Source organism: Myxocyprinus asiaticus, chromosome 43 (genome assembly GCF_019703515.2).
Source record: "Myxocyprinus asiaticus isolate MX2 ecotype Aquarium Trade chromosome 43, UBuf_Myxa_2, whole genome shotgun sequence".
NCBI classification, from domain to species: domain Eukaryota; kingdom Metazoa; phylum Chordata; class Actinopteri; order Cypriniformes; family Catostomidae; genus Myxocyprinus; species Myxocyprinus asiaticus.
Genome location: NC_059386.1, coordinates 30,078,325 through 30,104,715, shown reverse-complemented (window position 1 = coordinate 30,104,715; position 26,391 = coordinate 30,078,325). Strand labels below are relative to the sequence as shown.

The window sequence follows — 26,391 nt, the reverse complement described above, 5'->3', positions numbered from 1 at the left end:
TTCAATAATCAAAATACTTTTTTAATGTAACTGTATTCTAAATACCAATGATTTAAATTGTAACTGTAGTGGAATACAGTTACTTATATTTTGTATTTTAAATATGTAATCCCGTTACATGTATTTCGTTACTCCCCAACCCTGCGAGAGACAGACACAAACCACTGGCGCGAGTGCATACGGCCAAGATGACAAAAAGAGCAATGCACTCACACCAGTAACAGACAAGACATGAGAACGCATGACAATGCCAATAAGGCAAGCCATGCATTCTCACACAAGACACAGACTAGACAAGACACTAAACATGAATGTCAGAGCTCAGCCACAAAGACAATAAAAACATTAAAAACAATAAAAAAAGACAATAAAAACCCTGACACACCTCTACCAGCTGTGTAGTGTCATGTGGAAAAAATAACTCACTCCAGGGGGCACTGCAGGAAAATTTAGACCCTGCTCATGAAAAGGTTATAAACATAACAAAACAATAAACAATTCTGTGAAAGATTTCATTTTTTAATTTTAATTTTTATTTAATTTGTATTTTTTTATTGTTCTGTTTTGTTTTGCAAAACTTGACCTGGAGAAGATCGACGAGAGCAAGAGCAGGAAGAGGAGACAGCTTAGATCAGGGGTCAGCAACCTGTGGCACGTGTGCCAGCATTGGCATGCGGAGGAGTAATCACTGGCACGCCAGCAATGGCGAGAGAGGAGTAGACTATTTTATTTTTATAAATTCCGCACCTGCATTCCAATCTACATCTTGTAATCCTTCCTTATGATCACACATTGTGTTTTCATGCACTGAATGGGCAGTGGCATATCCAGGACATTTTTACTGGGGTGGCCAAGATGGGGCACAGACCTAGTGAGGGGTGGCGATACCGGGAGAATCTTTATGAATGGCACATGATCAAAATGTGTAAATATCGCATTGCTTTGCTTCAACATCTACACATGTAGAATAAATGAATTCTTAAACTCATGTTAGCATTCACTGAATTGTTTGTATTCAATATCAGACTGTTGTTTTGACATTTGACAGTTTTCTATTCCTGTTCTATTTCAGCCTATTACAGTTTCTGGGAATCTCTGGTTATTTTAACACAACATCCATTTTTAAATCATTAATTGTTTAGGAAAAGTCAGTTACACATTTTTAAGAGCTATTCTCATTGTAGAGAATTAATCTGCGTATAACATCAGGTATAGTGTATAATCATAAAAAGATACAAGTACAGGTGATAACTGATTGAGGCACAATTCAATCAATCATTCAATCAATTATTCATTCATTTATTAGCTATAACTGCACTGTCCAGCAGAAATATTGTTAAATTGGGTACAAATCAGTGTGTGAAATTGGCTACGAGGGCTTATAGGTGTCTGTCTGGAAACCCCAAAATTGCAGATTGAGCTCTGAATACAGTAAAAAACATTTACAGTGTCTACTCAGGTTTATTTTCCACATGTTCTGATAGCTTCAATTACTTTGAATATTACCAAATAAAATAGTTAGTCAAATCATTTGCAGCATTTAAGTGCAATTTGCCCTGCCTCTGCATATTTAAAATGTCAAATAAGGTATAAAAACTTTGAAGATTTTATTGGTCTGACTGACCAATAATACACATAAAGAGCTCATAAATAACTCATGTAAAGATTCAAAGTACAGTCACAGCACAAACCCTTCCATTTCACACACAGGTTAGCCATATATATATAACTTTAGCTATTGAACATATACATCTGTAAAACGCTTTACACACCTCCGTCATTAAATCAGAAAACATGGCATTTCATATTTCATGTCAATATAAAGATAACATGCTGAATGTGGTGTAGGGTCTAGCTTACTCTTTAACCTAGCTACTGTAACAATGAAAAAATGTTTTCACATTCACATGGAAATTCGGGATAAATTAAACGTTAGATTAGATGAACATACCTCTCAAATAACAGCTTTCTTTGGAAGTTGGAGGTAGACGCTAGCTCGTGTCAGCTTCGTGCTTCTGACCGACCATTATACTCCAGACCTGGCGCCCGCGACCTGCGGCACCTGCCTGGCCACCTGCGGCCTGCCCCTCCCCCCACTGATCAAAGAGCAGCTCACACAGCTTCAGTCCCACCACTACTATAATGGTCAGAAATATAAAGCTGACCCTGGGTCAGTGTGGCTCTAAATCAACAAATGACCTGAGATGTCATCTTTGATTGACAGGTTTTTCTATTGGTTCTTCATTCTTGTGTTGATGATCATGATGAACTACCAATCAGTTCTGGGGTGGCCACAGGGTGGCCAATGAGATTTCAGGGGTGGCCCAGGCCACCACAGGCCACCCCCTAAAATCGCCAGTGGGTACACCCTCCTTAAACCATGGTCACACTCAAAATTACATTAAACAATTAAAAGAGAAAACATTAATCCACATCGTGGGCTTCAAAAATCTGAGTCTATTCAAAATATACATTAAACCTGGAAATCAAGTTTTAGGATTTTGCAGGTGCGATTCACCGAAAAGGGCTAAATAGTTGAATGGCTGTTGATGCGCGAATGGCTTGAATGCACAGCACGAGTCTCGTTACACTTTAATATTGTTTAGTCTCGCATTCAGCTGACGAAAACATGCTGCGTGATCATGAGGAAGGATTACATCAAGATGTAGATCGGAATGCAGTTGTGAAAAACTTCTTATAAGTAAAATAGCCTGCTCCTCTCTCAATGTTGCTTGCGTGCTAGTGATTACCCCTCTGCGTGATTTTGAAAAATGTATGGCAAAATATAAAAAGCACTTTCACAAGATGCCCTGTGAAAATTCACATGCAGGATCATGATTATATATTATATCATCGGGTTTTGTAAAAAAAAAAAATTCACTCAAAATACATGCTGATAATATAATTTGTAATGAAAAATAAATGATTAAAATAGAAACATTTTCACAAGTGGACTCAGTCTTCGGAAAATCACATCCATGCTCATGTTTTTATTTTCTTTATTGTTTGTCCCCTTTTCATCGCTTAGCATGATTATACTTGTGCTTCCAACACAATGCCTCTTGAAACAATTGTGTAACTGTGTAGTTTTCTAACACTGATTTCAACTAGCTATAAAATCAACGCTGTAATAAATAGGATAGATAGTATGTACACATAACAAACATTACACAGTTCAAAAACATATTTTTTAGTGCATAATGCAAACATTAAAACCTTTAAAAGGTGCAAACAACAGTGCAAAAGAGGCAGTGCTAACAGGTAAGTAAAATATGTAAAGTACTAAATAGCAGAATGAATAAGAAAATAAAAATTGAAAATATTTTATTATAATAAAGAGCCTCTCATAAAAAGTTCACACGAGTTGTGTGGCAACAGTCTTGGTTCAGTTAATTAACTCTTACAGGTGACTGAAAAAAAATAATCATTTTAGAAGCCCAGTAGAAAATAAAAACTCAATTTAATGTCACAATCAGGTGCTGGTGGAATTTATTTCCTTGATTCAAATGGCTGGCAAGTTAAAGGCACACTTCCCCGGTGAAGTGCCTTTCTTGAAAAGAACAATAGTAAATGTTCTGTGGACATGTCTTGAAGAGAAAAAATAAATAAATCAGTTTGAACTACTAAAAGAAAGTAATTATGTTGGCTCGACAAAGCCAACATGCTGTTATTTTATAAACTTGGTTTAGGGTTTTTTCACAATCCCTAAACCAAGACCAAACACTAACTCCTCCTAGATCTTTGAAGCTACATCCACCAAACTTGGTATAGACATTCAAACTGTTCTGACTTAGTGTGCTATGTCTTTTCTAATGGACCGATTTTACGGTTTTCGTACAATGTACGATTAAAAAAATGGAAAAATCCCATAGACTTGACGAAATGTTCAAACTGGCCAACAATTGTTTGGAATTTTAGAATGCGCTATGTCCTCTGCCAGATGCGTCCGGTGTATGACCCCCTTTAAGCTACTCTCTACTCAGTCTATCTATCTATCTATCTATCTGACGGTTTATCTGACTAAACAGGTGGCTGTTTGTCTAACTGTAATGTTTGTTTAACTATCCAACTTCAAACTTTTAAAACTAGTTCAAACTTTCAGACAAGGCTTTGTCAAGCCTCAAAGTTTGTCTTAATAAACTTTACCTAATTATGTCATTATGTTGCATCAGAGTGGGTGGTAGATGGGTTTGGCAGTCTGATCAAGACACTGTAAATGAAAGGACAAGAAGGAGAGCAAAATAAACCCCTAACAGAAGGAGACTTACTGATGGCCTATGAGACAGAGGATCATGAGACTCAGTACTGCTTTCCTGCCATTAACTCATCATGTATCAAGGGAAAACGCTCTAAATATGAATATAATATCATGTATGTGTTTGTATCATTGCTGTCAGCATGGACTGTGTTTTTGAACCTGCTGGTGATCATCTCCATCTCTCACTTCAAGAAGCTCCATACTCCAACCAACCTGCTCATCCTCTCTCTGGCTGTGAACGACCTGCTTGTTGGAATTATTGTGATACCTGTGGAGGGCATCAAATTAATTGAGACATGCTGGTACTTTGGACACAATTTCTGTGGAATTTTTATATTAACCATCGCACTGCTTTTCTCTGCATCACTTAGTAATTTAATTTTTATTGCTGTTGATCGTTTTATTGCTGTGTGTTACCCTTTACTGTACCCACAGAAAATAACCATGACTAAAACCATACTTATCATCTGTCTTTGCTGGTTTTGCTCCTTAACATATAACATTACCGGACTGATAAGTAATGGATATGTTGACATATCGAACAAAACAGATGTATGTTATGGACAGTGCTTCATAGTGGCTAATTTTGCCTGGAGGGTCACTGATCTGTTCTTGTCCTTCGTGTTTCCATGTATTGGGATCATAACATTATATTTGAGGATATTTTATGTTGTGCATAAGCAAGTGAAAGTTATAAACTCTCTGGTGAAATTTGGTAAAAGTGTAATGGAAAGTTCAGTGAGGAGGAAATCTGAGAGCAAGGCTGCTCTAACATTAGGAATCATTGTGACAGTTTATCTGCTTTGCTGGATCCCATACTATATTTTGTCTGTAACATATACTGAAAATGCTTTCACAATAATGAATTTTCTAACATGGGCCTTGTATGTTAATTCAGGTCTGAATCCTCTTATCTATGCTTTATTTTACAGGTGGTTTAAAATGTCAGTTAAACACATCTTAACTCTCAGAATAAGTCAGCCATCATCCTCTCTGCTGAACATTTTTACAGATGTTGTATGATGTTTGTGGGGTTTGATTTATTAAAGTCTTGTTTTTTACACACTCATAAAGTACAGAATCTGAGTTCATTCGTCTTTGTTTGTAGACTGGATGTGAACACTTTGAATACTGCTGTATGTCTTGATTAATTGACATAAGCTAATACTGCATCAACAAAATGTGGCATTTTAAAAGATATTTTGCATTTACTGAAGGCAAATAAGTACTTTTAAGCTGTCTCAGCATTAATAAACCAATCAAACTAGTGTCTCTTTCCTCTGACCTGACTGCTTGGTTTATAATCCTGTCATGGCCTTTGTTTATTTAGAGGTGATTTTTAAACATGCATGGCTGTCCTGATTTAGATGCAATTGAGACATAGCTGAGTTGTTTCAAAAGTTCACTTTTTTAAAGAAAAAATAAAAATAAAAAATAACAAAGAATGTGCTTTACTATTTTATACTGCAAATGCATTGCATATTTAAAAGCAAAAATGAAAGCAGGTGATTCTAGGTGATTCTCACACATTTGACTTGTGCACAGACAATCAGTGAAGCTCTCTACATTCACTGAAGACCCTTCATAGTTATTGTTAGTTACCATTTTTTGAGGAAAGGTGGGGGCTTTTGAATATTGTCCTGGTTGGCCTTAGAGGATCCTAAATAAGTAGATCATTCATTTAGATTATCTACATGGCTACTGGTTTTTAGACCTATATTAAGTTTCAAAAACTACTTGAAACAAACAAAGACATAATAGCAATAGGCACAGGCCTCAACCCTTTCGCACCTGCGATTAAACCAGTGTGATTACACTAGGCTGTGCTCAGAGCCGTGCCATCAAAGCAGTGTGATCTGAATTTGCGCTACTGTTTACCAGGAGAGAAAGACTGCAGTAGTTGTCTAAATAAAAGAGTTTCTTTTCAGCATTACAATATCTTCACTTTCATATTGCAAACATTCAAATATCACAAAAGAACTTGGAAAAAAGTTGAAATCTGTTACCATTTGAACAGGCTGGCTACAAATGAGTATTGTACAGAGCGTACGTATGTGAAACATAAAAACAACCTTTCAAGTATTTTCACTGCACGAAATGTATGAACATGCAATAGACAAGAGGATATTAAGAAGAATTGCTTGTATATCAATCAATGCCTATGTTTTCACTTTATTTGCTCATTAAATAGCTTCTAGATATCCAACAAGCTAGCATCTGGAAGACTGCATGCCATTATATTTGACATTAGGATAGGTTACAAGTTCTGAATAATGTGGCTCTTTCATACTAATAATATCCTGATTTTGGGACAGTCTGAAATGTACATAAATTCCAGCTTGAGGCTAATTTAACTAAAGTTGGCATAAGAACATAAAACGTTCTTGTTGATTCATGGCGCCATTGTGTGGTGGGTTCGTAATACGTGCTATTGACTGAAATGCATTGAGGTAGGCAGTGGGAAATTTAAACTTGGTTATATCCATCGCCAACTTTGTCTGGAACACGGCAATTTCAAAGATGTGCAGAGGTGGAAATACCAGAGTTGAAATTTCTACCATGACTCCACAAGTCAGATATCTGAGTTCAAGTGCTGTTCCAGTCTGTATTTACAAGTAGGAGGTGGGAAAATTAAGAGTTCCAGTACAAGCTGGCTTTCTCTTTTGGTAACTGCCAAAACACATGGAACCATTGTCCATTCGGATATTTGAACTCCCCAGCTGAGTTCAGTATCTTCCTCCATAAGGCCATGAGTGACATCGCTACCCGCAGTAAACTCATCTACATGGATGACATCCTCTTGAGGAACCAGACCATTGATGAACACTTGACCGAGATCCAACATGTACTTAACCGACTCTCCATCACTGGAGCCAAGCTTGCACTAGCCATGGGCCAGTGGTGCCATACCAAGGTTGAGTATGTGGGTCTAACAGTGAGTGCAGATGGCATCGATCCCCAAGCTGGGAGAGTTCAAGCCATCCACGAGGACTATGCGGAGGTAGCCAGAGCCCTCACGGAATTACTCCGTAAAGATAAAACATTCGAGTGGGGAGAGCCCCAGGAACAGTCTTTCCTCCAGATGAAAGACAAGCTCAGCTCTGCACCCTGTCTGGCCTACCCAGACAAGGATAAAGAGTTCCACCTCGAGGCAAGCTTCTCATCCCACTGTCTCAGTGCCACCCTGACAGAGAAACAAAACACAGACAAACGTGTAGTCGCCTACAAGAGCCGACCTCTTAGTGTTGTTGAGATTAAGTTCTCTGACTGCGAGAAGGCCCTCCTGGGCTGTGGAACACTTCCGTAGCTACATTGGGGGTCAGAAGACAGTCGTTGAGACTTGTCACCAACCTGTCACCTTCCTGAACAGCCAATGGCTGAGGGAGGGGTTGGTATCCAACAGTCACATTGCCACTTGGATGATGGCACTGCAAGGCTATGACATTGAGGTAAAGTACACCCAGAATCATAAAATGGCCTTGGGCCAGGGCCTGGCTGAATGCCAACATTGTGACTGTGAAGGGCAACCGAGCCCAGAATCCTTACTTATCACCACTCTGCTGCTCCTGTCAAATCATCGTTACTATGATGAGAATACCTGTGCAGACCTCACAAGAGTCTATGTGGATGGTTGTTCATTCCACCACAAAAGTCAGACTTGGGCAGGAGCCGGTATTGTTTGGTTCAACCGCAACGTCAACGAACCAAACAACTACTGACTGGGCAACAAGATGATCCAGTACGCCGAGATTGTAGCAGTGCTCATCACGCTCCAGCAAGCCGCAAAGTTGACTGTTGAGCAACTGACGATCTGTTCTGACTCAAACTGTGCTCATCATAGTTTTATCTCTCACTTTCCCACATGGAAAGAGAACGGCATGAGGAACTTGAGAAACAAGGAAGTCAAGTACCTGGAACTCTTCCTGGCTTGCGATTGACTTGTGACAGCCTTGGGAATGACAGTGTACTGGAAAAATTTCAAAGGTCATTCCCAAATCTCCGGTCCTGACAAAGACAGTAATGACGAAGCCATTATTGCGGATATTACACATTGTTTATTTTTATGTGTTCGCATAGCACAATCTGGCAAATCAAATTTAATACACACAAACATACAGATATACATATTAACAGAGTTGTAGTAGACTCATGATCAGTTACACATATCATTGCAAGCTTTTGCCGACCCATTTATTGTCATGCCCTTCAAGGTCATCAAATTGATTGAGACGTGATGTACTTTTGCGACTCTTGCTGTGGACTGTTACAAATTACCCTTGGATTGCTTTTATCAGCATCTCTTAGTACTTTTTTATGTGGCTGTGTGTTTTCCTTTGTAGTACCTACAGTAAATAACCAAAGCTAAAACCTTAACGAGCCTCTGTCTCTGCTGGTTTTGCTTTTCAGCTTAAAACACTGCCATTGTGAGCAGCAATAGGTGTTTTGACTTTTCAAACAGAACAGATGTGTTTCATGGAGAATGCACTTTATTGATTAGTTTTACCTGGAGAGTTATTGACATCTTCCTGTCCTTCCTGTTTCCTTGTACTGTAATCATAACTTTATATTTGATGATATTTTATGTTGTACAACACCAAGTTAAAAGGTTGAACATGTGTAACAGAAGCTTCTGTGAAAATGTGAGAAGCTTTAAAGTGAAAACATTCTCATTCTCTCTCTGGCTGTGACTGACCTGCTTATTGGACTTCTTGCCATGCCATTTCAGGCCATCAAGCTGATTTAGATGTGTTGGTACTTTGGACATACTGCCTGTAGACTGTTAAAAATTACCCTCGGACTGATTGCCTCAACATCTCTTAGAAATTTAGTTTTAATTACTGTTGATCGTTATGTGGCCGTGTGTCTCCCTTTGCAGCACCCACAGAAAATAACCAAAACTAAAATATTAATGAGCATCTGTTTCTGCATGTTTTGCTCTTCAGCATACAACACTGCTTTTGTGAGCAGCAGTGAAAATTTTGACACTTCAAACAGAACTGACGTATGTTATGAAGACTGCAGCTTCATGATTAGTCTACCTGGAGAGTTATTGACATATACATGTCCTTCCTGTTTCCTTGTACTTCAATCATAACTTTATATTTGAGGATATTTATTGTAGTACAAGAGCACGTGCAAGTTATTAACTCTCTGGTGAAGCCTGGAAATTGTGTAACAGAAGTTTCTGTGAGGAGGAAATCTGAGAACAAGGCTGCTCAGGCATTTGGAATCATTGTGACAATTCATATGCTTTGCTGGTTACCAATGTACATTTTTTTTTTCTTACAGAGACAGTAATGTCTCCAGCAACTATAAACATTTTAACATGGGTTATGTATATAAATTCAGGTCTGAATCCTCTTATTTTACCCCTGGTTTAAAAAGTAAATTAAACACATTTTAACTCCAACCAGCGTCCTCCTTGGTCAGTATTTGTATAGATCATCATTCATGATTCGTATTTCAGTATGATTTGATTTCTCAAGTGTAAAGCACAAACACAAGCGATTTTTGTTTTTTGCAAACATGTAATTCCCAATTTATCTAGTTTGTGCTGTTTCTAAATTAAAGATGATAGTTAAACAATATATTGTACATGATAAAGAACTAGCACAGTTTCAACACTGTGCACTAAAGGACAAACATCGAGAAATTAGAAAGACAGAAATTGCCATTGTTATCTCTGCTTTGACTGGATCTGTTTTAACACTGCAATTTTCATTTCCAATAATTGATTTTTAAATCGCCAAGAATTCTTAATCAGATGATGAAAAAAGTATCATGTTAATCCATGCAGACAACAGACTTTAGTCAAGGTGGACACAATACTTCATTTTCTTCAATTGAAAATTAGGCTGTTAGGTATAGATGTACAGTCAGTTCAATGGGTAGTACTATCTAAAAAATAATTAAGATCACATCTAATTATCAAAACCCATGTTTCTGGAAGTTTATGTCAACAAGATCTCTTTTGGCGTGACATATTTTTAATGTTTCGTCAGCTGAACAAAGATACTAAACAATACAACCCATAGAACAGAATTGAACAGCTTCAGAAGCTCACAGATTTTTTTCATTTTTATAAGATTGTAACAATTCATTCAGACCTTTGGATTAGTTTAGTGGACAGATAAAGGATTCAACTGTTTGTTTATAAAGAGGAATCAAATAACAGTATGTTATTGACCCCTGAGTTAAGATCAGCAGCTATTGCATCAGTCTGGTGTGTGTGTTTGTTTGTTTCACACCTTTAATGAGTGGCTCAGTGGAGGATCATCTTTGTACTGTATTCAGCACAGGTGTTAACAGGACCCTCATGTGTACATTACTAAATAATAAATCAGAATGACTATAATTAGGATTCAGAGTTTTTACTGTATTTGATTTCTCAGATGATTCATTCTTATCTGACAACACAAACAAAACATTAATTTAACAAATAAACTAAATCCTATGTGACCCAGTGAGAGGCAGTTTAAACCTTTGTTTTTACATCAAAATACCAAATGACATATATTTGTTCTATTAATTATTTTGAATAAGGAAAAATGACAGCTCTAACCATGTCTTTGACCCAGGACATATTTCTAAAATGTTACATTTTTCAGACACAAGAGCATCAGTGAGGTCACGGTCATTGTGGTTTAAGGATCAGTAACCGCTTTTCCACTCAGGCCCGGTTCTACGGGGGTGCTTGAGGGTGCTAAGCACCATCAAACAAACCTTAGAGCACCCTCAATTGCAGACCAGGGCAAACTACTGCCCGCGGGTTGATTTATCATGAACGTTTTTTATTAGATCTTACATTCATCTGGCTTTGGGACCTTTCGCACATCCACAAGCTTTTAATATGCTCAGGGTTGTCAGATAATAGATGCAACACCCTAATCAGAGATTTATATTTGCACAAATAGGAAATATTTTGCCTTATGTCATACTTAATTTATGCAATCTGGCAACCATGCATGCGAGTGCGCGCGCTTTCTCCTCTTCGAAAAAAAACCTTAAAGTGCTCAATAGTGCAATATTCAAAAGTGTGATGTAGCCACTCCGTGTCCATTCATGAGGCTGCGTGTGCTGTTTAGTGCCAAGTCTGCGAGCAAACCTTTTCAGTGATGAACTTTAGTAAAATTCCAATAGATCTTCGCGTCATTCGCACACGGAGGGGACACGCGAGCAAAACCAAGTGAGAGAGGAAAATGTTTGTTCTTTGTGTTATTTGTAAAATGATGAAGTCCCTCACACATGTATGTGAATGTTACTCAGGCAGTAATCATTTATCAGTGTCACGCAGCCTGTTTTATTCAGTGGTGTGCTGAATGGGGTGCCAAACATTGACAAGACCCACATCATGACCCATGAGCATGTAAACAGGTTGATAATGTTCTGAGAATAAAACAAAAGTGTCCACATTGCGGCAAACATTAAAATAAGCCTTTAGAATTTATAATTTCAGAATATTTTATTTTACAATTAAACCAGACTCCTAATGCAGTGTGTTAAATTGAATTCAGTTTTACTAACATGTGGTAGAAATGTAGCAGCAAAACTTCAAGCAATCGCAGAATGGTCCCATCAGAATACACTTCAGAAAATTGTGCATCATTCATTGAGTGCATGAGTGCACTACTACTTCTGGGATTAATAGATACAACTATGCAGAAATGTGTATCTTCTCTCTTACATGTTCTACTTAATGGCTGATGTGACCCCTGTACCAAAACAAGTGCACACCTCTGCTCAGTTGAATATGTAAGTCTAATACTGTAAATTGGCAAGCAGATTTCCTTGAATCCCATCAAACACACAAAAATCCCTGCAGTTTGTGAACACACAATTGCTGCATCAAAACTTATAAATGTGTATGATTGTGCAAATCAGCATGTCCTAATCTGCACGCGAAGAATTTTGCTGTCATTTTCAGCGACAGATCATTTGAAAAAACTAAGCAATAAATGTTTTGTACATAAAAAACTGTTATTTATATCATTTTAGTAGCATTTAAACATTATTTTATATATTTTAAAAATGTGTAATTACAATACACTTTATACAGAGCACCCCCACTATTTTTAGAAGAACCCTCAGTAATTTTGATCTGGAACCGGGCCTGTTTCCACTTTATCGGGCCAGTGCGAGCCAGGACGATCAGCCGGCCAGCCGGGGCCAATAGCCTTGGACCTCGAGCCACGTTCCCACCATCGGGCCAATAGCCCCACAGCATTGCCATAAAACCCACCCTTAATACACCGCTCTGGTGCCAACGTCACACACTCCGCCCATTTCACAAACAAACAAGCTGAGGTATCAGACTCTGGAGAGGAGATTAGCTAGCCCTTGAAATAAACATGGATTTGTACTGTGTCTGCAATGTTTTTATTTTTCCCAAACCTGTACCGTTGTGCTCTAGATACACAACTTGGCAAGTTTGGCAACAATATACATAATCACGTCTTTATTCGGCAGCAGTGTTAATCTCGTCAACGAAATCACTATTGAGGGTTTGTGTGTGTGTGTGTGTGTGTGTGAGAAAGATTTCGTCAACATTCGCAACAAGACGCATCATGATGATAATTAAACAATTTTATTAAAGCATACTGATGATGAAAATATGACAAGAAAAATAATATTACTGCAAGACATTAACAGTGCAAGATATAAACAATAGTATAAGTGAAATATAGCATAGAATCTAGCTAAATATCTGTTTATAAAAGAAGCTATTAGATATGGATTCATCTAATTTAATAATCCAGTATGTTGCTTGAGTTGTGTGAGTTGAATGTGCCAAACACAGGCAAAATGAAATGCTTTAAAATGGGTTAATTACCTTGGTACATGTTTAAATTAAGAAAATGTTTATACATTTTTCCTAAAAGTTTGAAAATTTGATTAAAGTTTGGTCTTACAATCTGACACGTTTTGTGTGTGTGTGTGTGTGTGTGTGTGTGTGTGTGTGTGTGTGTGTGTGTCATTTTGCACATTATCATCAACTAAAATATATTTTCGTTGACTAAATATGTAATTTTAGTCAGAGTAAAACTGACTAAAATTAATGAAAATGACATGATGAAATATTGACAAATTTTAAAGGACATTTTTTTTTTTTCTCAAAAGACTAAAACTATGACTAAAACTAATTTTTAAAAAAACATTTACACTGTTCGGCAGAAAAGGTTGATGTGACGTTGCACATTTTCATCAGTACAAATATTCAGAAGAGCCTTGATTTCGTCTACTGACCAGTACTGACAATTCATCATTCTCCGTTGTTCTGTTAAGGTAAGCTTGTAGCTAGATATAAAAAAATTGTGAATGAGTATCTTGGTGCTGAAACATCTGAACTGACTCAACTAAACTCTGCCTTTGACATCGATGCCACCTCAAGCCAAAGTTTGGCCCAAGGGTAATAGGCAGACTAGGGCGCTTGTCCATTGGCCCCGAGTAAGCCCCAAGTAGGGATGGGCGGATTGATCCTAAAGTATTGATATTTCCGATTCTGGTGTTGTATCAAAAATATCGATACTCACACAAAAATATCGATTCTGACATTTTTTTTAAACTAGGAATTTTATCATTTGGTTACCATGAACATGAACAATAATCATAAGATTCAAAGTGAAATAAAAATGATTAGGCTATATTAGCAAATACTTGTGCAGGATGGGAACTATTACTTCTTCCGCTCATCTTAACATGCATGCTGAAAGACACAAGCAGACAAGCACTTGTGCCGTAACAAGGCTTGGACCTGAAACTATTGCTATCGAAAAGTAAATAAGTGGTATCGCCTATCCCTACCAAGGAGGCACGATGAAGCCCCGGAATTGACAGTGGGAATACAACTGGCCCTGGCACTCACTAGCTCGCCCTCATTTGGCCAGATAGTGGAAATGCGGCTAGTGTGTATGATGGGTTGAAAATCTCAACTATTGGTAGTGGTAACCTCTTACAGTAAAAAAAAAAAAAAAAAAAAAAATTAAAAAGCAACTTATAAAATAAGAAAATATAGGCTATCACCTGCTCAACCATGCAAAGCAGCCATTTACCATACTTTCCAGAATATAAGTCACGTTTTTTTTTTTCATCATCTGAAAGGTCCTACAACTTACACCGATGAGCCAAAACATTATGACCACCTGCCTAATATGCTGTTGGTCCTCCACATATCGCCAAAACAGCACCGACCTGCTGAGGCATGGGCTCTACAAGACCCCTGAAGATGTCCTGTGGTATCTGAAATCAAGATATTAGCAGCAGATCCTTTAAGTCCTGTTAGCTGCAAGGTGGAGCCACCATGGATCTGACTTGTTGGTCCAGCACATCCCATGTGGTGATTACATCTTCTTCTTGCACTTCTTTGTGACCACAATGACCCAAAATGGGAGTGTTGCCACCTTGTGGACCCACTAATTAGTGCAAATAACTCCAGGCGCATGCGCATTCTGCGCATTCAAAGATGCACAAAGGTTAGAAAAATTGGGCTGCATGCGTTTGGTGCTCACACACTCTGCTGATGAAAAGATGTGCATCACGCATCCTGTACTCAGCTGTCTTTATTAAGACAATCTCATTTGCATTGCATTGTGGGGAAAGTAAGACACCAAACAACTTTAAACAAAATTGCCGACACTGATGGGTTGGCCAGTCTGATCTAGACACCGTATAAACTGAAGCTCAAGAAGGAGAGCAGAACAAACTCCTAACATGATGAAACTTACTTATGGCCAATGATCATGAGACTCAGTACTGCTTTCTTGCTATTCAAGAAGCTCCATACTCCAACCAGCCTGCTTATTCTCTCTCTGTCTGTAGCCGACATGCTTGTTGGACTTATTGTTATGCCTATGGATGGCATCAGGCTGATTGAGACCTGTTGGTACTTTGGAGACACTGCTTGTGGCTTGTTTTTGATTACAATTAGTTCGCTCCTCTCTGTGTCTCTTTGTAATTTAGTTTTCATTGCTGTTGATCGTTATATGGCTGTGTGTCACCCTTTGCTGTGCCCACAGAAAATAACCACAACTAAAACTGTAATGATAATCTGTCATGGCTGGTTTTGTGCTATAACGTACAACATTGCTCTTATAGTAAGTAATGGATTTTTGGAAACTGTACATAGAAAAGATGTTTGTAATGGGGCACACACTATTATAATTAGTTTTACATGGACAGTCACTGGTTTATTTTTTTTCTTTCTGTTTCCATGTATTCTGATCACAGCTTTATATTTGAGGATATTTTATATTGCACAGCAGCAAGTGAAAGTTGTAAATTCTTTTATAAATAGTGTAAAAAGTGTAACAGAAGCTTCTGTGAGAAGGAAATCTGAGAGCAAGGCTGCTCTAACATTAGGAATCATTGTGACAGTTTATCTGCTTTGCTGGATCCCATACTATATCTGTTCTTTTACGGGGAACACAAACACATCCTTAGCTACATTAAATGCTCTATTATGGACTATGCATATTAATTCTGTTCTGAATCCTCTTATCTATGCTTTGTTTTACCCTTGGTTTAGAAAATCAGTTAAACACATCTTTCTACCAGCATCCTAGAATATTTCTACCAGCGTCCTATCTGGCCTATTTTACAGATTATCATAAATAATATTATTTTATCAAAATAATAAAGCACAAATCTGACTGCAATCCCTGATAAAATGTACATATGACATATGCCATTATATATGATTTTAATAACCATGGTAGAATTTTTAAGAAATTTAAACTGAGTTAAACATTTTAAAATTAACGTTTTTTGTTGCATTTAATGACAAATGTGAATAAATTACTATATTAAATGTTTGGTTTTGTTGATTGAAAAAAAAGTCTTGACAATGAACCAGATGAGCAGAAAAGTGGCAGTTATTATTGTCCTCACATGGATAGTTAAACACCTGAAATCTCTGACATTGTGAGGAGCAGCCAACGATCCCTACAAGAAAAACAACTGGGTAAACATACTAAATAATGTCTTAATGAAAATATAAAAATGCAAAAAAGGTTTCTGCGCAGGTTAGTAAACATGTGAAATTAGTAAATGAACAGATCAAATGAATAATAGCACTGTATGCAAATATGACAGGCTCTCCCTTAGGACATTTCTTTGCAAGAGGCCTACTCTTCCATAAATACAGTTTACGTTGTTTACATAAATGTGTTACAGTCTTCATTCCAGAGATACATGCTCAAAAAGTGATAGACTAAAGAAATAACTCTGTATCAAACTGACAGATCAAATAAAAAGATAAACAGAAGGGAATTAATCAGGTATTGTACACTACAGGACTCAAGCTCGTCTCCTTTGATGTTTTGAGTCGCCGACTGGTCTGCAATGAGTCTCGGATCTCACGACGAATGGTCTTGTTGTGTGCGCAATCCTACGACAGGCCTAGACTAGTCCCAGATGCTACGACAGACTTCAAAACAGCTTGATATCTAGACGTCTTATCGTCAGGTGTTCAGACAAACGAAAGACCGACAATGAGCCAAAGCCAATAAATATAGAGAGAGCGCAAGGGGAGAGCAAGGTGTTGGGAAGCAGAAGACAAAAAATTATTAGAAAATAAAATTAAACTGGGGGTACACGTGACGTGTTGATGATGATGCTGTGCTAGAGAACGGCTCCATAAACCACTCGTCTAGTTTCAGGTCCGTAGAGGTAATTCAGACATCTAATTGCACCAGACCACCGTAATGGCGACCTAGACTACTCCTGTTCATGCCGGCGACAGTGGAAACGTATTTTATTTATAAACTTTATTAAAAAGAGATTAAAGATTCATCCACCGTCTCTCGGGCCGAGTGGGACGATGCCATTTTAGCTGCTGTGGAACTGGCTCTGAGCAAACAGCGAATCGAGCTGAACGAAGTCATCACTGCTACTGTTAAGGTGGCGATAGATTAAGTATTAATACCGTGAATTTCAAACATGAAAAGAGAGCTTGAAAATACCATCAAAGATGTCACCTTCGTGATAGGTTGAGCCGAGAAACTAGAAAAGGCAGTTCATGCACTTAAGTCCAGGCACGATTCCATCCAGGCTGCTGTGTGGGGTGACAAGGAACAGATCAGGGTGATGAAGTTGAAAATGGATGACATCTAACGTCCAGTTAGTCGGCCTTAAAGAAGGTGAGGAGGCAGATAACCGCATGGTCTTTCTAAAGGCCAATCTGCCTAAATGGATACTCTTTCTTGCGGACAGAGAAATTTAAATCGAACTGATAAAGTTTAGTGTTATCCTAAAAAGATGGACAGCACTGTGGAGGTAGGAGGTAGCGTTGTTTTCTTTTCTTTTTATTTTTTTATAGAATTATGCTTTATTTGGGTGTATTGTACCTTCACAACACTGTAAAGGTACACCAGAGGACTGATGTGCATATTATTGAGGTTTACTCGCCACAACCTACAAATGCGACATTTGGCAAATGGGGTGGAGCACACTGCATGCCAGTCACGGCTCTAACAAACTGTTCTTGTACATAAGCCAGAAGGTTGACACAACGTTTGCAGCTTGTACAGTCTCTGTATATAAACTCAGCAAAAAAGAAACGTCCCTTTTTCAGGACACAATATTTTAAAGACAATTTTGTAAAAATCCAAATAATTTTACAGATCTTTATTGTAAAGGGTTTAAACAATGTTTTCCATGCTTGTTCAATGAACCATAAACAATTAATGAACATGCATCTGTGGAACGGTCGTTAAGACACTAACAGCTTACAGATGGTAGGCAATTAAGGTCACAGTTATAAAAACTTAGGACACTAAAAAGACCTTTCTACTGACTCTGAAAAACACCAAAAGAAAGATGCTCAGGGTCCCTGCTCATCTGCGTGTACGTGCCTTAAGCATGCTACATGGAGGCCTGAGGACTGCAGATGTGGCCAGGAAAATACATTTCAATGTCCGTACTGTGAGACGCCTAAGACAGCACTACAGGGAGACAGGAAGGACAGCTGATCGTCCTCACAGTGGCAGATCACGTGTAACAACACCTGCACAGGATCAGTACATCCGAATATCATGCCTGCGGGACAGGTACAGGATGGCAACAACAATTGCCCAAGTTACACCAGGAATGCACAATCCCTCCATCAGTGCTCAGACTGTCCGCATTAGGTTGAGAGAGGCTGGACTGAGGTCTTGTAGGCCTGTTGTAAGGCAGGTCCTTACCAGACATCACCAGCAACAACGTCGCCTATGGGCACAAACCCACCTTTGCTGGACCAGACAGGACTGGCAAAAAGTGCTCTTCACTGACAAGTCACGGTTTTGTCTCACCAGGGGTGATGGTCGGACTAGCGTTTATCATCGAAGGAATGAGCATTCCACCGAGGCCTGTACTCTGGAGCGGGATCGATTTGGAGGTGGAGCGTCCGTCATGGTCTGGGGTGGTGTGTCACAGCATCATCGGACTAAGCTTGTTGTCATTGCAGGCAATTTCAACGCTGTGCATTACAGGGAAGACATCCTCCTCCCTCATGTGGTACCCTTCCTCCAGGCTCATCCTGACATGACCCTCCAGCATGACAATGCCACCAGCCATACTGCTCTTTCTGTGCGTGATTTCCTGCAAGACAGGAATGTCAGTGTTCTGCAATGGCCAGCGAAGAGCCCGGATCTCAATCCCATTGAGCATGTCTGGGACCTGTTGGATCAGAGGGTGAGGGCTAGGGCCATTCCCCCCAAAAATGTCTGGGAAATTGCAAGTGCCTTGGTGGAAAAGTAGAGTAACATCTCACATTCTGGCAAATCTGGTGCAGTCCATGAGGGGGAGATGCACTGCAGTACTCAATGCAGCTGGTGGCCACACCAGATACTGACTGTTACTTTTGATTTTGAAGTTCATCTGGAGAGGAAAGCGTCCCAGAGTCAGTCTCTCGACATTACAGCGCATAAAGCCACATGGTGTTCTCGCTCTTCCACATCTTAAGTTTTACTACTGGGCCTTCCAATTGAGGCCAATGTGAGTATGGGGGGACTCACGTTCCAAAGTGCCATGGAGAAGCATTGAAGCAGACCACGCTCTTCCTGGTAGACTTCAGGATATCCCTTTTGCTGGTATACAACCACTGAACTTGAAAGCTAAATTCAGAAGCATTATTTCAACCACTCTGATGGCATGGTACGCTGCTAAGAATGTAGCAGGACACTCAAAGACTGTTTCTTGCCAATCTCCCCTCTGGAACAATGTTAATTTGCTTTCAGAAGGCCAGCCCTTCGTTTATCCCCCCTGGTCATCGAGATTTGCTGATATCTTCAATGGTAATGGACTGCATATATTCCAAGACATTCAAGGAGTTTACTCTCTACCAGACACATCTTTTTTTCTTTATCTGAGGCTCAGTTCTTCAATGAAGGCATACAGCGTCCTATGGGACTCCCCCTTAATAGAGCACCCTTTATTAAAGTGAATGGATCACACTGTAGGCTCTCAGGGTGCTGTCACTTTGAGCTACAACAGCCTATTTACAGTAAATATTCCTACAAGCCATTGAAAATATTGACTACCTGGGAGAGGGAACTCACTTGGTTAGGTTTCAGGCTGGACTGGGACATGATATGGTCTAATTTTACCTTATTCTAAAATCCCCTCACACATACGAATTATTTTTTAGACTATTCACAGGATGTACTGTGCCCCATGCAAACGATTCCTAATGAAGCATTCGCCAGATCCTTATTGTAGTTTGTGTAATTCTAACTCCAAGGATACTTTCTTACATATGTTTTGGGACTGTACAACCATCACATGTTTTTGGAAATATGTGGTCCAGGTACTTTGCCATCTTATGAAGCTCCAACTTCACCTTGATCCTTGCCTACTGTTACTTAATGGCGATTCTTCCCAGAAAAGGTTGCTGATGTCAGGCTTTACTGCTGCTAAAAAATAAATTAAAAATAAATAAAATTAAAAAAACTATTCTGCAATCATAGATTGCTCCAGATACTAACATGAACAGATACTGATGCAGTTTTAATTTCAGATGTCTGTAATGAGATTGTAATGTAATGGCATTTTAAGATATATTTAATTACACTTTAATTTAATAATATATGAAATATGGCATGTTCAAATTCATTTCATATGGTACATTTCAATGTAATAATTCACTTCATTTAATGTAACAAAAATGATTTTTACTTTGGCTTTGATTTTACAATGGATTTTTCATTTGTATAGATATCATATTTTTTTAGATCAGAAAAAGGAATACTTACTAGTAACATGAGTTGACAAACCAGCACAAAAATTGTGGCCTGATATAGGCTAAACAACCTTTGCTGAAATGCCTTTGAGATGCAATGATTTTTTGCCTTTTTTAGGCATGTCAAAAAAAAATAAAAATAAAAAATCATTCTAATGTGTCATTGCAAGTGCCTCACTGTAACCTTGATTTGTTTTTGTTTTGTTTTTTCAAAGTAAAAATAATTTTTTGTGGTAATCATTATTATGCCACAAATGCTGTCTATTGACCCTGTATTGAACCCGGAAATGTCCTATAAATCAAAATCACACTGAGCTAGCTGACAAAGCACTCTCATAATGATACGTACCTATATGCCTTGCCTGCGCCACCTAAACATCATTTTACTCATCGCTTTATTTATTTATTGGTTATTTGCTTATTGTTTTGTTTGCTGTAGGACATAGGCCCCTTTTACACCTTGCATTAACATGCGTTTCATATCCGGATAGTATCTGGATATTCTTTAGTTCCCTGTTTAATCCATGTCTTCTGAAGCGATCAGATCGGTTTTGGGTGAGAACAGACCAAAATGTAACTTCTTATTCACTGTACATCTTAACATCTGCAGTCTCCTTGGCAATCATGATTCCAAGCTCGAATACACTTCCTAGTGCCATCTAGCACTCTGTGCATGCTTCAAGCACTAGGAAGTGTAATCGAACTTGAAATCATGATAATGCCTAGAGACTGCAATGGCAAGATGAAAAAGGATTTACATTTTGGTCTGTTCTCACCCAAAAACGATTAGATCGCTTCAGGAGACATGGATTAAACCACTGGAGTCTTATAGATTACTTTTATGATGCCTTTATTTGCTTTTTGGAGCTTCAAAAATTTGAACCCCATTCACTTGCATTGTATGAACCTACAGAGCTTAGATATTCTTCTAAAAATCTTCGTTTGTGTTCTGCAGAAGAAAAAAAGTCAAACACGTCTTGGATAGAATGGTAGTAAATGATGAGAGCATTTTCCATTTTGGGTGAACGATTCCTTCAATGCTAGGTGAAATGGGGCCACAAAGGGTGTTTCCAGAATATACGGTTCAAAAAATGAGAAAAGCACCATAAAAATTATCATTAAAATAATCCTTGCTATTTGTGCGATGGATTCAGAATTTTCCAGTGTCATGTGATGGCTTTGTGTGAGGGACAGATCCAAATTCAGGCCTTTATGCATCTACCGTAACAGTCAGATCCCACTCTTCTCTTTTAAACATTCAAAATTGCTGCCACAACAAGCGTTACAACAGCTTTGATGTAAGTGATTTCTTTCATAGTACTTTTTTGTCTTTTGCAGGAATAAATTATTGTGAATGTACTTGTAACTGCTTGTTACATCTTTTATATTGTTGGTTGGTTATATTGTTGTTATATTATTGATTAGGTTTAGACGTGGGGGGGGGTTCGGTGTTCAGAATATCTATTTTATAGTGTAATGTAAATAAAATTATTGTGACTATATTTACCTGCCAGTTACATGTTTTATATTGTAAAATGGACTTATATTTTCCCTATCTGTTTCCACTGACAAAAGGCTATGTGAGAAATTAAAAATAGCAAAGTTAATTAAAAATATTTATTATCTGGCTATTTTTAAATTATGCATGCAGAGTATATTATTTATCTGATATAACAACACAATAAAGCATAAAACAGTCAGTGATGACTCATGATGAGAGGGCCCTATCAAACATTTATCACATTGTCTATATAAACTGTGCTGAATAGTCAAGGCCACCGAGAGTGATGTTTCAAACCAAGTAGTCCAGTTCAGCATTCATTGTGGAATACATTTCATAAATGGCATCCACAGTTGTAGTGAAGTTTATCAAGAACTGATTCACTTTTGCTAAGCAATCGTCCTCTGCAACTTCTTGATCCTTGGATAAAGCTTTTAGAAAATCGGACCGGCATGGTGCAGCAAATAATGCAGCCTATAGTGGAACAAAGAAAAAGTAATTATTTTCTTATTCAATATTCCATTTTTATTCACAGCATATCTTGGGATATGGACTACTTTTGGTCTCCGTTAAAAGGCCCATAAAACATACACAGCAAAATTCTTTGGATTATATATATTTATACAACAGTTAGTTGCGGTCCTTGAATCTGATTGAACAAGAGGCGTTGCAAATTTGTATCACTTCACTTGTGTTTGTGGCATTCCAAACCAGGGTAATGAGAGCAACGCAGAGAGCTAGAAGTTGGGATTTTATTCATCCCTGTAACATTACTTATTTATGCCAATAGTTGGTGACAAATGGCCATCAAAAGCACTGTAAACACTGTGTCCGATTTTGTGTACTGTCAAACTATGTACTGCATTTGATAAAGAATGTAGTTGGCTGTTAAAACTGTATGTTCTTTAGGTAAAATAATATTAATAATAATAATAATAATAATATATATATATATATATATATATATATATATTAGCCTATGTTTTAAGATTTATGCATTTCTAGGGCCCTGTGATTTCTGTCATGCAGAAAACACGGACGGACATCTGGTTTTCCACCAAAATAAAAGCTCCATTTAACTAGACGCGCGAAAATGCGACAGAAATATATTACTTCTGTATAGTAAAATGTAATATTCAATGTAGTAGTAGTAGTAATAATAATAATGATAATAATAATATCTCAATAATATTTACATTATATTTAAGAAATATCTCCAGCAAGAATTTCATTACTGCTTTCATTAATACTGTGATGCTCTACTATAATATTATTAATAATAATAATAATAATAATAATAATAATAATTAAAAAGAAATGTGGGTTTTGGATTGTGAGGATCAGTATAGATGCTTTTCATTTAATAAAAATAATGCAATGGTATGTTGAAATCCTATGAATTAATATGATAAAATATAATTAAACTTTAAAACCCGGAATTCAGAGAAAATAAAACGGAAAACACAGAATATAGAAAAAAATAAAACGGAATTTGGGAAAAAAAATCTAATGAATTTCACAGGGCCCTACATTTCATTTTCAAAAAAATTTTTTTTTTTTTTTTTTTTTTTTTTAAAGTGACACTTTATATAGAGTGATACTCAAAAGGGGACATATTTCATTTGTCTATGTGAACACTGAACATGGCCCAAATATATGACTTAGTAACAACAAAAAAGAGATCCTTGATACACAGTTCTCCAACATTTGTTATTATTTTTTATTCAGCATTTAGAAAATGACATCATCTAAGCTCCTGTGAGATTATAGTAGTAAAGTGTCCGGTCAATGCACACTCCAGAATCTCACCGGATGTGGTAGGTCATCTGGGTATTTCTTACCTACTGTTTTTTTTATATTAAGGATTCTGACATACTATTCAATTGCCATACTATATTAGGGAAATATGCACATTCTGATGCGGGATGTCAAAACACTGATTTGTTCACACACAAAACACCACTAGAGAACATCTGCATTGTCTGTTAGTGAGCGGGGTTTCATGAAAGTCAAAACATTGACATTGTCACTCCATTATCACTCAGAGCAGGATTCTAGCACTCTACAGCTGCGAAATATTGTTAAACCAGCAGCTTTGGCATTATTTCTGATCATTATTAAGAGATGTGACAGACGCAAGTAATCACACATGCTCAATCGCTCTTCATCACACTTTCTCTCCCGAGCAATTGTGCTGATATACAGAACAACAGCACTCTTTATTGTGTGATATTGCTTAAATATACTCTGCTTCAACTTCTTTGAGCTATATTTAGAACAGTTCATTCCCACATGCTGAAAACACCTACCTTGAAAACCTTCTGGACTATCCAGCCATGGTACTTCTTGAGGGCTTGGTCATAAGCTTTAGTGATATTGATGCGGATAAGATTAGGATTGTTTTCATCTCTCTCACCATCAGCTAGACTTTGAAGTAAAATCTGAATAAACCGCAGACCTCTATAAGAAAAAGAACAGTAAACTGCTCACACAGCAGCACTGCCAAACAATTTATGATCAATTATACAATGTACAGACTACAGAGCATACTTCTATTAAAGTGATTTGTATTTTAAATTAATTTATAAGTACTTAAGGCTGGAAGAACAACCCTATAAAAGGGGATTGTTATTGTAAAGTTAGGTTTTTGATACAAGACATGTCTTGGTGAATAAAACTTAAATTGTTCTGATTCATGAGAACTAATTACCTCTTTAACCACATAAGTGCCAATGTGGCTCCAACTTTAGGCCACTCTGAACCATGGATGCTTTTCTCTGCTGACAATATCTGCTGAAGCGTCTCATACTTCACTGGATCTGAGTCGTAGACAGCTTTAATTTTCTTGTGAGAATTGGGAAGAATTCAGAACACTCTTCAATACATTTTTATGTAAATTGAAACAGACATTTTCTTTACAAAAAGAGATCATTCTAATAATTAATAATGCATAAAAGACATTTTAAACTTACCGTGATATTTCCATTTATGTCAGCCTTAATTGGGGCAAAAACTTTCGAACCAAGACAATCTGAAAAAGAAACATTTATTTTACAATTACGAATCCCTGTCCCTATAAAGGACTAAGGGTCATACGTTAAAAAAAATCAAGGAATAAATTATCAGTTTATTAGTGATAAATTAATAAAATAAATCACTTAACAAACTGACAAATAATTATAAATGTCGTTAATAATAAATCAATCATTTTTAAATACAACCTTAAATGTGCTATAAAAATGTTTTTTTTTTTTTTTTTTTTGTTTTTTTTTGACTACTCTTTATATTCATATTATTCACAAACATCATATTAACCTCCACTGCTGCTACAGACACACACATTTATCTGCTATTATAATTTCACCTGAAGAATGTTACAAAATTTTGGACAACAAATTATGAAAATGAACTTTTAGATCTATTTATAATCTGTAGACCAAGCTGATGCTTGTGGTCAGTACATCTGCTTGCTTGTTGTCTACTACAAACATTTCTAACTCACCAGAAAAAAAATGTATTGCATACTGTGCATACTATTGCATACCATATACTATTTAATTAGTACGCATTACACCGTAACTTTTAATAGAGCAGTATGCAATACAGGTATTGGTAATTTGGCGCCGCTGTGAGGATGAAAGATGTATTGAAGACCATATTTATTCTACGCTAAGGGAGAGAACATATAGGCCTATCCGTCTGTCCACTTAATATTTAATGACCTCCCATTTGCTTTTGACACAGTTTTGGACAATTCATACATTCAGAAGTCAAATTAAAATGTCAAATTAGAATACAATGGCATTAATAAAAAGCCTTGCATTCAATGTGTCTACTTATAATCAACTTCGGTGGCTACACTGGTCTTTCTTTTGATGGCTCAGAAAAACAATTGTATCAATATATATATATATATATATATATATATATATATATATATATATATATATATATTTTTTTTTTTTTTAATTTATTTATTTATTTTTTTTTACTATAACTCACAGGTAGCTTACAAATTCACGACTCACCGAAAAAAAGCGGAACATGAGAAACCGACTCCAAAAACGTCTTTGTAACGATCTGGTTGGTGTCAGAGAGCGGCGCGAACTGGTTATCCAGTAAAAGTGTCATCGCAAAACATGAAAATGAAACTTGTTTCAAGTATCGAAGGCTATTAGAATTGATACGGGCGCGTAGCTTCGTTTCTCATTTCAACGGCGTCCTGTGTGCCGTGACAAATATTCAACAGGTATGCGAGTAAAGTGTCAATGAGACCCGACTAATGAAGGAAAGAGCAGACAGTCCTCAGCGTTAATAAAACATGCCTGCATTTCAAATGCTTAGTTCCTGCTGAGAAACGACATATTATGACATGGTTTTAATTAAAAAAATTAAATGAATAATTATATAAAAATATAT

General features: G+C 37.3%; 2 protein-coding genes and 2 pseudogenes across 2 annotated transcripts; 3 read left to right on the top strand and 1 right to left on the bottom strand.

Moving 5' to 3' along the window:
• Positions 1–4,216: 4,216 nt before the first annotated feature.
• LOC127433427 (trace amine-associated receptor 13c-like) lies at positions 4,217–5,281 on the top strand. The gene has a single exon (XM_051685335.1). It carries the CDS (start codon positions 4,217–4,219, stop codon positions 5,279–5,281), a length of 1,065 nt encoding a protein of 354 aa, XP_051541295.1.
• Positions 5,282–7,989: 2,708 nt separating this feature from the next.
• Positions 7,990–9,646, top strand: LOC127433574 (trace amine-associated receptor 13c-like; annotated as a pseudogene).
• Positions 9,647–14,717: 5,071 nt separating this feature from the next.
• Positions 14,718–15,864, top strand: LOC127433573 (trace amine-associated receptor 13c-like; annotated as a pseudogene).
• A 6,399-nt stretch (positions 15,865–22,263) lies between these two features.
• gltpb (glycolipid transfer protein b) lies at positions 22,264–26,103 on the bottom strand. Its single transcript, XM_051685351.1, has 5 exons — positions 26,001–26,103; positions 24,945–25,003; positions 24,683–24,816; positions 24,282–24,432; positions 22,264–22,446 (listed from the first exon to the last, which is right to left on the bottom strand). The coding sequence occupies exons 1-5, from the start codon at positions 26,101–26,103 to the stop codon at positions 22,264–22,266; spliced, it is 630 nt and encodes a 209-aa protein (XP_051541311.1).
• Between the last annotated feature and the right edge of the window lie 288 nt (positions 26,104–26,391).

Bases quoted from the DNA above. Each gene is read 5' to 3' on its own strand.
- LOC127433427 (XM_051685335.1), top strand. From the start codon at position 4,217: ATGAAAGGACAAGAAGGAGAGCAAAATAAACCCCTAACAGAAGGAGAC.
- gltpb (XM_051685351.1), bottom strand. From the start codon at position 26,103: ATGACACTTTTACTGGATAACCAGTTCGCGCCGCTCTCTGACACCAAC. The intron at 24,433-24,682 runs GTAATTAGTTCT...TTTTTCTTATAG, and splicing joins GCACTTATGTGGTTAAAGAG to AGGTCTGCGGTTTATTCAGA. The intron at 22,447-24,281 runs GTAGGTGTTTTC...GTTCCACTATAG, and splicing joins TAGTCCAGAAGGTTTTCAAG to GCTGCATTATTTGCTGCACC.